The 12,466-nt window shown below is 39.9% G+C and overlaps 1 protein-coding gene across 1 annotated transcript in view; it reads right to left on the minus strand.

Annotated features, from left to right (window-relative positions):
- The window catches only part of LOC124154781 (alpha-catulin), a 204,882-nt gene that overhangs the window by 34,021 nt on the left and 158,395 nt on the right, over positions 1-12,466 (minus strand). The window contains exons 6-9 of the mRNA XM_046528668.1: positions 10,569-10,742; positions 7,624-7,848; positions 6,602-6,859; positions 697-856 (exon numbers count right to left, since the gene is read on the minus strand). Coding sequence (XP_046384624.1) covers positions 697-856; positions 6,602-6,859; positions 7,624-7,848; positions 10,569-10,742 — 817 coding nt within the window. The remainder of the gene's footprint in view (positions 1-696; positions 857-6,601; positions 6,860-7,623; positions 7,849-10,568; positions 10,743-12,466) is intronic.

Genomic DNA, 12,466 nt, shown 5'->3' on the forward strand with positions numbered 1-12,466 from the left:
ACAATCTCAAATAAAAGACTAAAGTTAAATGATAGAAGTCAATCCAAAACGTGTAACAATTAAATTAAGGTTCAATGTTATAATATCACTTGATCCAAGGGCAAAATATTAGGGCCAACTAAGAACTTAATCCTGACCCATCCATCCTCAATGCATTCCTGGTAGGGTTACACTTATGAGCTGAGTCCTGAAGGAGATTAAGGAGCAGAAAAAGGGAAAGTCTAAATGGCACTGAAGTCAAGAAGAGAAGTTCAGTCTGACGTCTCCTATAGGCTTTGATATCATTTACAGGAAGATTAATAATTTTTTTCAAGTCAGAATGCTTCTTGGATTGCAATTTGACTGATCTGAAAGGAACAGAATATGAAAGGAGAGATCAAGATAAGTTGACTAAGCTCTGAACATTAGCATTAGAGGCATGGGAAATACTGAGCCAATTGATTGCTGTATCGCGGGTATTTCAACTGTACCACTCTGTCCACTAAATGGGACATAACCTGTGATCCCCAAGGCGTCTTTTACTACCACTAGGGGAATGCTTATCCATACCCTTCATTCCCTACCACTATCTAGGCTAAGATTATCTAATGATTAAGTTGTAATCCACCTCCTTCAAATACCAATACCATTACCACTGGACTATAGGCAACAGCAAGAGACAAGGAGAGGTCGTGTTATTTCAGTCATTAGCCATACCTTCCAAATTTTCCTTGGCAATTTTCGATGTGGGATGCCTTGCCAATGATTGAGCAGCAGTAACAACTTGTGGTCCGTAAGTACGTAAGCCTATCTCTGAATGCTTAGCATAAACCTGTAGTGAATCTGAAGGAGCTACATGCCTCAGAAGTTTAACAACCTGAAAAATAAATTATACAATTCAAGAAGTTACCACCGATAAATCTTCAAATAAAAAATATATATTCATAATTTAAAACAATTAGGTATGACCGATCGTTTCATTCTGGCATTATCCTTACGTAACACTTCTTCAATGGGAAAATTTGATTCCTTGGAAATTAAATTTCAATGTCAATATATCCAGCCTTAAGAAAAAAATGGCAGAACTATCATTGGTTGATTTTATAATATTCCTGATCTATAGAATAGACTACAGTAATGATAGAATTATGTCAACTGATAAAGTTTGATGTTCATAAATAATTTTCATGCTCTTTCAAAAGCTTTTCTCGGTAACTACTCTGTCGATTGTACTAAAATAAACTGGACAGGATGGAAATATATTTCTATATTTCATAAATATCATCAGAAATTCATCCTTGCATTGCAACTTGTTTACCCAGATTTTTATAAAAGGATACAGTTTTTGGCATTCCGAAAAGGGAGAATCTCATTTCTATTTTCTCAAGAATATTGAGGTGAATTAACGTGAGGTTTCATGGAATGAAGGAACGGACTCGTAAATGCATGCCCCAGAAAAGAACTCTATGACAATTTTATTGATGCGAAAAATTGTTTATGAAAGGGAACTCAGCTACTACTATCATTTCAAGACTGAAAAAAAGCTCTTCCGAAAAAATGAAAGCACTTCCGGGAATAGTACTTGCTTGCCCACTTGATGAGTATTGGAATAGATACATGTAGCTTACTTCCATTTAGATGTTTGTTCATCCATGGTTAAGAGGTCCGTTTTGCTCTGGAGAAGGAAGGTGTAGTAGGAGGGACGCATGGTTACAACTTTGACCCTTGTCAACAAGCCCCCAAGAATGTCCGACTCAAAATGAGCATATGGACTTGGCATCACGTTGACGGTATTTCATCTTCCTAAGCATAGCTATTAGCCCTTGGCACAGCTTTCTCCTAAGGAAATTTTTTAGAACAAATACAAGTTGATACAAAAAAGAATTGATAAATTTTTGTTGTTTGAATGCAAACATCATCCACTGTGCATGCATGCAGCGCTCAAGGTGCTTTAAAATATTCTGTGTCTTGAATCAACGAAAATAGCCCAATAATGGAACCCAACCTCAGCAAGTATTGTCGCCTTGGAGAGAGTTGGGAAGCAGTGGCTGCATCATGCAGGAGACCGTGTAAAACATGCAGAGAGGAAGAATTTGAAATAAACTTGGGATGTGTGTTTATTGACTTAATATTATGAAGAATGAATTTTGTAGTTGTCTATTCCATTTGGTTTTATCTGCCTTACTTCCACCTAAGGTTCTCATTTAATGTGCTCTTTTGCTTTATTTTAATTGGAAACTAACTTCATCGGCAAGTGTGTTTCTTTATTTAGGATGCACAAAGTATTTTGAAATCTTAATAAATGGGGTATCGTAGGTGACCTGGCGTATTTATCAGCGATTTGAAAGTCATCTATCAGAATTATTATGAAGAGGGTTGATTTTTGGTTCTCTTGATAGTTCCATAATCAGGCACATGGTGGCACCACATTTGCGGCTACATCAAATTGGATCTCGTATAGGAGTCCTGAAAGACCTCTTGTATGAGCTTTTTAAGAGTCCTGCAAGGCCTTGAAAAGTACTCTTACAGGAGTGCATACGACCTCATGAAGACATCATTATGAAGTCATTTTGAACTTTCTTGTAGTAGTCATACCCTTTTATTGAGATCTCTTCAAGACCTGATGTGTGAGTCCTACGCGTTGACTGGGTTTCTCAACAGAAGAACGCAGCATAACGCAATCAAGGGTTCATATCTTCCTGAAAACAGAAAGTCATCGATATACAAACTAGATGCGTTCCGAGAACTTGATCGCAAGTTCATAACCCTATAGTCTGGCCACTGAGGGTTGCTCAAAGACAGGCAAGAATGCTCTAGTCCGGAGTAGGGTGCAAGGTTACCAGGTAAGAAAAGCGAAACGTCTACGTCACTTGTAAACAAAGGGTTCCCTGAAGAGAAAAGAGCAGGAAGGGACGATGAGCATTAAGGACCCAAAGGAAGAATCCCTTGCTTTGGTGGTTTAAATAGAGGGGTTGTTTTGGTGCTTCGTGTGCGTGTGACAACGTCGTAATACTAGGCGAGAGAGGGTGTGAGGTGCACTTGGGGGTCAGCGATTGGCTGCAAACAGTGCTGGAACTCCACCCCTCCTTTTGAGCTGTCACCCGACAACTCTCGCTGGCCGGACTGAATGCAAGGCATGAGGAGTACGGTTAATCTGCAGAATGCAACACTGCATCACAAAGGTGCGCTAACTCACGACTGCGACGAACTGATCTAGCTGGGCATACGACGCAGTCGGAGCAGAGAAAAATCACTCTATGCGGCAAGGAAGGATGGGCGAAATGCTGAACAGTTCCTGAACACTTCACACCGGATTCAATGACACTTTGCTCAGATTACGCCCAAAGTGCGAGTTCCTTTATGCCACACCACATCGCATCAGCCACATCAAAAGGCACCAAATTCAAAATTTGAAAATTCTGAATCTCTGAAATTTTGTAAATCGAATGTGGGTAGGAAGAGGACTAACTGTAAGTCCAATTTATGAGCGGTTATGTGTGGGTAACCATGATCCCACAGGAATGATGCATATTATATGATGTTGCAAGTATACTGAAGAAAAAAAACCATAATTGGCACTACAGGAGGAGAACTTAAACATGGCGCAATTATTAGAACTTAGCGTAGTGTATATCCTCCTAAATGCCGTTGCTCTGACGTTGAATAATCTTCGTAATAATGTTCTTTATGAAACTGCTGGGACCGGGACTGAAGTTTGTAATTTCGTAATTGTAATGGTTCAAGCCCCATTACAGTGCATTTCTACTCGGCGCATTTTCTTCCCTACCAGTTTACGCTAGGCCGCCGCAAAGGGAAAGGCCACCGTGTGTAAATTCCACACAATGGTCAGCAGGGGCGAACGCAAATCGTAGAGAGTGGCAGAGAAACAGTCAGTGGAGAGGAGTGACTAGACCCGAACACGATAGCATGACGAAGATAAGAAGGGAGCAGGTGGATAATTCACTATCCCCTGGCGTGAATCAGGAAACGGGTATTGTGCCTCAACAGCGGAGCCAAACACTTAGTCCAGGGACGGAAAACTAAAAGGGTCCGAGTCGAATTGTCTCGCCGACGCGGATCCCGAGGAGAGAGAGGCAGTAAAGAGAGTAGCCACAGCAGTGTTGGAGGGAAATCCTTTTGATGACCTCATGGCGGAGGGAGACGTGACTCTCCAACGGAGAGAATGTCCTCAAATAAATGTAAAATGTTTGGGAGAATCTGTATCGGTTTTGATAGATGCCGGAAGCGAAGTTTCCGCGATTGAAGAAGGGTCGTTTGAGGTAATAGGAGACGGAGAACAGTGCAAGCCAAACATGGGTGAAAATGATGAATTCAATGACGTTAGGGAGTCTGTGTCACAGAACAGTCAATTATCAGCCAACGAGAAAAACGAATTTCAGATGTTATTAAACGAAGACAGTGCAGCTTTCTCACTTTCACCAGGTTTGACAAAGAATTTCGTTGGCAGAATTGAATTGTGTAACGAAACACCATTTGCGCAAAAGTCATATCCTATTCCTCACGCATTAACGAATAAAGTAAAGGATCAACAGAGGGCAAAAGGACATCAGTTCAGGGTGGGAGAGAAAGTCTTCTTGAAGACCCCTCGGTCATCTGATTCTAAACAAAATTTAGTTCGCAAATTCTTTCATTTGTATACCGGTCCCTTCAGCATTACCAGACATCTCGTGTCACTTATCTGATCAAGAGGGAAAAGAAATTGGGATATATAATTTTGGAAATTTAAAGGTATACCATGAGCCTATTTAAGAAAAAGAGGTGATTTTTTTTTTGTTTCACATGGGCAAAATTTAATTTCAATCCAATCCAAGGCGGATGGAGTTGTTTTTTTTGTTTGTCATTAAACTGCGGATCCGTCTCCTCAAGAACGGTATCCACAGTTTAGGGAGGGGGCTATGTAATGGTTCAAGCCCCATTACAGTGCATTTCTACTCGGCGCATTTTCTTCCCTACCAGTTTACCCGCTCGTTCCACGACCTTTCCCAAAACCCCACCCCCAAACCATGGCCCGTGGAGGAAGGCGTGGATGAGTAAGAGGGGATGAATGTGTTTTCGCCGATTTTTGTATGGTTGTGTGTGAGTGTGTGTGTGTGGGAGGAGGGGAGCTCGGGTTTTCCCTGAGTGAGTGGCGTATTACTCCTCCCTCCCTTCATTGTGCATTACCCCCACCCCTAGTTGAGGTATGATAAAAGGTGGTGCGCGTAAGAGAACCGGGAGAATTCCTAAGTGACTGTCGGGCGGAGCCTATGCCCAAAATCAGTGCGACGCACGGCAGGAGGAGACAAGGGGCCCAAGTATTTTCAGAAAGATTGATCTGGAAGAAGAATCCCCCCCCCCCCCGTCCGAAGGAGCAAAGGACCAGCTGAAGAGGACGCATTATCTCCGTTCCGGATGCAGCTTCCTCCAACAAGGGAGAAAGGAGTGCAGTAAATGGATCGAGAGAGTGTTGGATCCAACCTGGTCCAGACTCGGACTACGATAAAGTAAGATTGCAGCTATCCCCCCCCCCCCCCCCCCCCCCCCCCCCCCCAAAGCCTCCTTGTGTCTCCTATCAAGCCAAGTTAAGACAAACAGTCACGGAACGCACCCGTTACATTAGTGAAAGTGAAATCAGTCACCAAGTACAATTAACGTTCGCACCCCAAATTTACATTCGACGGGATGGACTATCATTTACCTCCCCAGTCAAGAAATCATTGAATTTGTATCATATTTACGTGTTCACCACCGAACTTTACATTGTTATCATCATTTTCTATATTGATTTTCATCTAGAAACCAAGTTATATTGTTGTTTTTTATCATCGATGTTTCATAAGTGGCTTTCACCAATTCATATTTCATTAGCGTATAAGAGGGTTCCTTTTGTTTTTTTGTCATATGCAACCTTATTTGTGTGAATTATATTTTGTTTAATTGAAAGTGCTTTGAGAGAGTGTTTTGTTCTGATTCCTCTACGGGTCACCCCATTGAAAATATCCTTCGTCCTTCCTTTCGCCCCGTCTGATTTCCTTCCCGTAAATGCGTGTTGGACGAGTGCATCAGCGCCCGAACGTCACCCATCAGTTTGAATCGGGAACCCCCCACCCGCAATCATCTTCACAGAAGGGGAATATTTTTTTATTTTATGTGAATTACGAGAAGTGAGTGGCATTGTTTTGTCCCGTAGGTCCCATGCGGGAGGGATCTTCGCGGATTTGTATTTTTTTTATTTTGTGCGACGTCTCCCCCCGGTTCTATTGTGGTATCCGGGCGAGTCGGGGGTGGGATGCCACATAATAATGTTTCTTTAACCATAGATTGGATAGTCCTTTTTGTCGGGACCAACTATTTTCTCCGTAATAACGAGAACTTCGTAATAACGTTGTTCGTATTAACGAGAGTCTCCTGTATTTCCTTTCCAGTCCATTTCAGAAAAACTGATTGAGTAGTTACCAAGATACAACTCTACAAAAAGGACAACAGTGTCTAATTATTAAAGACCACCGAGAAGAAACATTGATTCTATGAATACTCACATGGAAAGAATACTTAAGCAAGTTACCACAGTCCACTGTAGAATGAATACCCAATCCAAGCTTCATTTAAATATGATAATTACCTCCACCACATGGTCCACATATTCAGCAAACCTCTCCGACACCTCATCAAGGCGTCTAGAGTCACCTGCTTGTGCAACGTTCCTCAGGGCTGCCACCATTTCAGCAACCACACCTGAACCTGAAGTAGGATCTCCCATACCAGCCAGGAGATCGGATGCCCTCTCAAGGGTAGCTCGTCGCAGCAGTGACCGAAGGTCAGCCGTGACTTGGAGTAGGGCACCAGTGGCTGCATCGAGCTGATGCGGACCCAACGAGTCCTTGAAAGAAGGGATCATCAATGCTTAAGTATTCCACCAAAGGTCTTATACATTGGCCGTGTTTAAATCCTAAATTAAATGCAATTGAACTTAAGGTTCCACGTTGAACTATCCACGTATCTTACATGAAAAATTTTTCACATTATCAAAATAAAATGCAGTTTCCTATATTAAATAAATACTCTCAAATTAATGACAAAATTCACTATGTGATCACTTTTATGGCAAGTCTTCAGCATGGACAAGCATAGTTTGGTTTATATTAATTATATATTTTGGTTTTGGTTTAAGTTTATATGATTATGTATCACTGTTACCTTCTAAAATATTAAAAAAGATTTTTCTCAAAAAAAGAAAAACCATAATTTTTTTCCATTATAGAACAAGTATGATGCATAAATGAAATAGCCCAATGAGAAATTTATAGAGTCACCATTTGAAGTCGCTTCAACCATTGGCCACCAGATTTGAACACCCTATTGTCACCCTCATATTTTGGATTTAATGCCAGCCCTTTAAATTTCTCTTGCCCATACAGGCATCACAGACACTTTCTGAGAAGAGCTTTTTTTCTGGGCCCTCAGCTCAGCCATTGCTTAGCATATTTCTCCACATCTTGAATAGGTTTTCCTAGGATATAGTCACTCATTTTTAAAGTCTGAATTTTCTTTGAGCTGAATACAATGCTTCTCATCAAATGAGAATGGCTGTTAAGGAACTAGAAATTAGGATCAGGATTGATTCAGAATGGAGTGAGCACACACCTCAGCCTCATGCATAAGAGCATTGAGCTGCAAACGAGCACGGTCACAGAGTAAGAGGATGCCTTCACGATGCTCGTGGCTTGTGTAGGCTGAGTCGGTGAAGTCCTGCGTCCTCTCCACCACAGCGTCCAAGGCCGCCTTCAAGCGCTCTCGCGTGCTGTCTCCTCCCCTACCAACTCCAGGCACCACCTCCTCTGGCGTCGGACTGCGCTCCTCCAGCGAGTCCTGTGAATTGGGATCACAGCTCCACGACTCGCAGGTAAACGGAGTTATGCCATCGAGGATTTAGGGAAAATATTCCCTCAATTGAAATGTTTATTCTTGTCATCTTTAAACTGCTCATTGAAATGTAAGATTATATGTAAGATATTGAGTGATGTTTAGTGAAATTGTTTGGCAAATATTTTGTGACTGGAATCAATTTCAGTGAACTTGTCTTTTGTTTGATGTTTGAATTTTATTGAGACTATCATGCAAGATAATTAAGTTTCACCATCAAATAATCAAGATGAGTTTGAAAATGAAAGAAATTAAAAATATGATAAAATAGTGATGATCATAAACTGGAATGATAAAGTTAATTTATATAATCAGATTAAGAACAAGCAGTGGCAGATACAGGATAGGGACAAGGGAGGGGGGGCCAGGTGGAGGGCCTGGGGAGTAACCTCCAAGCAGTAGTGGCGGTCTGAACAAAATTATTATTTTATCCATACTTTAAATACCGCAGGGTATTTAAAGTAGATGGCACTCTAGGAATGACGAATTAATAGAAGTAGGCTAAGAAAAAAATTGCTTGAAGTGCTTTAGATTTATGATTAAAACTGATGATCTGAATTTCAAAACAGCACAAATCAATTTAGTGAATTGTTTCAGCAGACAAACCACTTTCTATTTGCACATCTTCTAAGCAATATAAGCCATTCTTCAATTTTTTATTCTTTTATTTCATTCTTCAAAAAACTTTTCCCTGCCGACCGTAATGTTACTCTACATTTTGTTCATTCACAGAAAACAATCAAAGTAACGGCCATTGTAGCTTCAAAGATATTACGTACAAATAAAGTGTTCATCCCAAATTCCTTCCCAGTGGAGTTGTGCTGTTCTGGAAATCATGGCTTCAGTTACTGGCTTTTTAAGCTAACCAGGGACTCATAATTGTTTCAAAGAATACCCTAGCTTTACTGAGGTTTGAAAACTAACATTCAACATTAAGTAAAAACTATGAACTTCATTAACTCATGTGATATTAATACTTTTAACATTACTACATAAGTATTCATTATTTTATAACATGAATTTTGTGAAATTTACTATCAATTTCATTCTATTTTTCAAGTATGTACAAGTGGTACATTCTATACGGGAGGTTATTTACTGGCTTCATCCCTCAGCTACACTACAGGAAATTTACTTTAATAATTATTCTTTTATTTTCACAATAGGGAATAATAAGAGCATTCAAACTTCAACTAAAACTGGGTGTCTTAAAATCAAATTTGTTTGGCAAATATCGCAACTTGTTCCATTTTCTACTTTTTGCAGTATCTTTGCCAACATCTTTAACACAAGTTTTCCCATTTTCTACACTCATTACTTTCTTTACTATGCTCATTCTTTCTTATTTTGGAGATGATTTTAACAAGTGAATTCAGGCCCTGAAGTATCTTGGAAACCATTAATTTCTTTCAAATTGCCAGAATAATATGCCCATCTTTATGTAGGAATGCGAACGGCCTGATGTCGATATCAGGCTCAGGGTTTCTTTGACGCGTACATGTGTGTGAGACTGAGAAAGTGACACATCAAAGAAAGAAAACCTTGGCAGAAAGCCAAAGAACTGAGAAGGGCAAAGCAGAGAAAGAAAAATCACACTTGAAACTGAAATTGGAACAGTCTAAATAAATGGTAATCTTTAAAAGCAATTAAATGCATCGTACTTTGGAGCATGGCACTTGGTGGGTTCCCCATCATTCTCCCTGCTCATGATTGCAGTAGCTCATTACATTACATATATATGTACCATTTTAGCAAATTTTATTTCCAAAAAAATCTGCTTAAAAAATACACCTGACTATGAAAATTTATAGCTTCCAGGTAATCTATGTATGTTGATAATGAAGATTATAATAGTTCAATATTATTCTTCAAGAATTGAGTTATAGATTACAGTATTCATTTCTGAGAGATTTCAATCATTGATCAATGAACTTGGTATAAAAAATAAAGAAGCAGCCAATTTTGTAGCACAAATCCTAATTTTTGAGATCAATGTCAAGCCAATAATGACATATCCATCAAACTTTAAATGAGCATAATCTATCATTTCAATCAGCTAAAGAGAAAATTCTGATATTAAATGCAACTTGTGAAAGGAAAAATCAAAGTGACTAAAAAAATACTGATGCTTACAAAAATTGAAGTCAGTGATTACATTAGTACAGTTGAATGGGAAAGATTGATATGCATGGTAACTCAGAAATAACAGTAATTTAATTGAACATAATATTTTAACAATTATGTACTCTATCTTGGCCATTTCAAGTAGGATATGCTGCTGTTCAAATGGAAGTGGATTTTAGATGAAGTTATGGATGGGAGACAGAGAGAAGTACAGAGCCTCTCTCCATTCTTGATTTTCTTTGACTCTTCAAAGTTGACTCCCTCTGTTTCTTCCAAATGAAATCTTTGATTTGAAAACAAGTGTTCATAGTGGCAACAGTAGAATCTCCACTGAACCAATCTGAGGTAGCGAATAATCATCTCTAATAGCTACAATACGAAAATTGAGCTTACTTCAAACCAAAATATGGAAAATTTATAAATGTAAATACCTAAATAGACTAACTTTATAGCTTTGAAAACATAGGATTTAAATGGACGTTAATGAGGAGTTCAAGTCACTGCTAATTATGCACTAAACAGGAAGAACAGCGTTCACTCACGTCCTCGGGGGGCAATCCGTCATCGGAGTGGCCACAAAGGTGGTGGCTCCTTCGTATCCGAGGGGGGGAACTGTCGGGCATTCCGCTCATGCCCGTGAGCCGCACGGTCGACGCGAGGTCTTCCAGCTGACGAAGGGCAGCGTGGGCGGTCCGCCCCGCCTCCCAGTCCTCCTCCTTTCAGCCACATCAGGGAAAAGTCGGAAAGACACAAAGGTCGATAATTTTCCCCGAAAATGGGCACATAGCTTGAGGTGTGCCCAGTACGCAAAATCAGCAAGGTGAAACAAGTACTATCGTTTTCAAAAGTATGTAGACACCCACGAGCCCCACTTAACTGATGTGGTAGGGTCGGTAAAAACTTGGAAGGTTGGCACATGAGGTAGCCTGCATCCCTCACCAGTACGCCAGCAATAGCCGACGAGGAAGGACGCGGGGGCGACCGGGCTAGCGAGACAGGAGTCAAACTACAGGCTCAAATGCCCTAGCGAATAGAATGCTCTGAGGAAATTCACGTCCACGCACAGGTTGGGAGTGTTTTCTTGCGAGCTCCGTGGCGAGGATTTCCTCTCTTCAGACTCATATTTGGACTCACCGTGAACACGGAATGTGTATGTGGCCCCGTAGCTGAGTAGGATTACTCTACGCGAAGTTGATGCACTGAAGTTATTGTGGGGATTCGAATCTGAGCCAGTTGTATTTTTTTATTTTGTGAAAGGTCAATTGATAACATCAAAAAAATACACATACTTTACTGAATAATAAAATTAACACCGAATTTTTTACCGACTAATTTTGTTACATAAATGACTCAATCTGCCTTAACACATTTATTTCAAAGCAAGTTTATTCAAAGAGTGGAAATAAGCGCGGAAAGTGGCAGAGGTTGTATTTCATCCTTGCTACTGTCAAATTTCCGTTGAAGAAATGGATGATATCCATTCGGTCATAAATTTATAATTATTTATTGTTGTTCGATCGGTGCGGTCTGGTCAGGTTGGTTGGTCGGCTATCTCCGAGGCCCCTAGGTTATAGGGCCCCCACAACGCTCGCGTCTATCTCGAAGTGTATATGAAAAGTGTAATAAAAAACTCAGATTACTTGAACCAAATTATTTTTAAAAATTATAAAATTCTAAGCTCAGATTATTTGCTTCATTTACAGCTTAATCAGCATACAAAGTTTGTAAAAGAATTAATGAAATAAAGATTTTAGAAGATAAAAGAGAACCTTATGCTTTTTGAAAGGGTAATTCGAAAGTTATTTTGGAGGGTTTTTAGATTTCAGCGCGGTTTTAAGGTACAAATATACTAAATAGGTAACAGAACCATCACACCTATCTAAATTTTTAAGTTATGTAATTTTCATTTTTCTTAGTATTTTTATTTACGAAATTGCTACCTTTTATTAACTTTAATCTACATTTTAAGAGCCAGAATAGCGTCAAAATCCATTTCTGGGCATGCGATTTCCCAAAATTTTCCCAAGGGCCTCAGCCGAGGTCACACAATCACCCCAGGCCGCCCCCTCGTCCGTTTTTAAGGGTGAAAGATTTCATGTATCAATTTACTTCCACTTAATCCTTGGAGATATTTGTATTTCGCACTCCTATTGGAAGCAAAGAGTTGGTGCTTTTACTCACACAACTTCCCACACTGGTGAATAAAGATTTTGTCCTGAAGACGTCGTTGGATGATCTTAGACGTATTTTTTGCTGATTCGGAATCTGGGCTTAGATTATTTCCATCACGTCTAGTTTCATTGGGGCAGCTGAATGTATGCTTTTTTCTTTTACAATAGTAGTAATTTATTTCATTTATATATCATAATAGCAAGAACAGGTAAAAATAATAATTTCCTCTCATAACATGTTGTCCTACGTTGGCATGCCTTCCTCTCCC

This window comes from Ischnura elegans, chromosome 1, assembly GCF_921293095.1.
Source record: "Ischnura elegans chromosome 1, ioIscEleg1.1, whole genome shotgun sequence".
Lineage (NCBI taxonomy): Eukaryota > Metazoa > Arthropoda > Insecta > Odonata > Coenagrionidae > Ischnura > Ischnura elegans.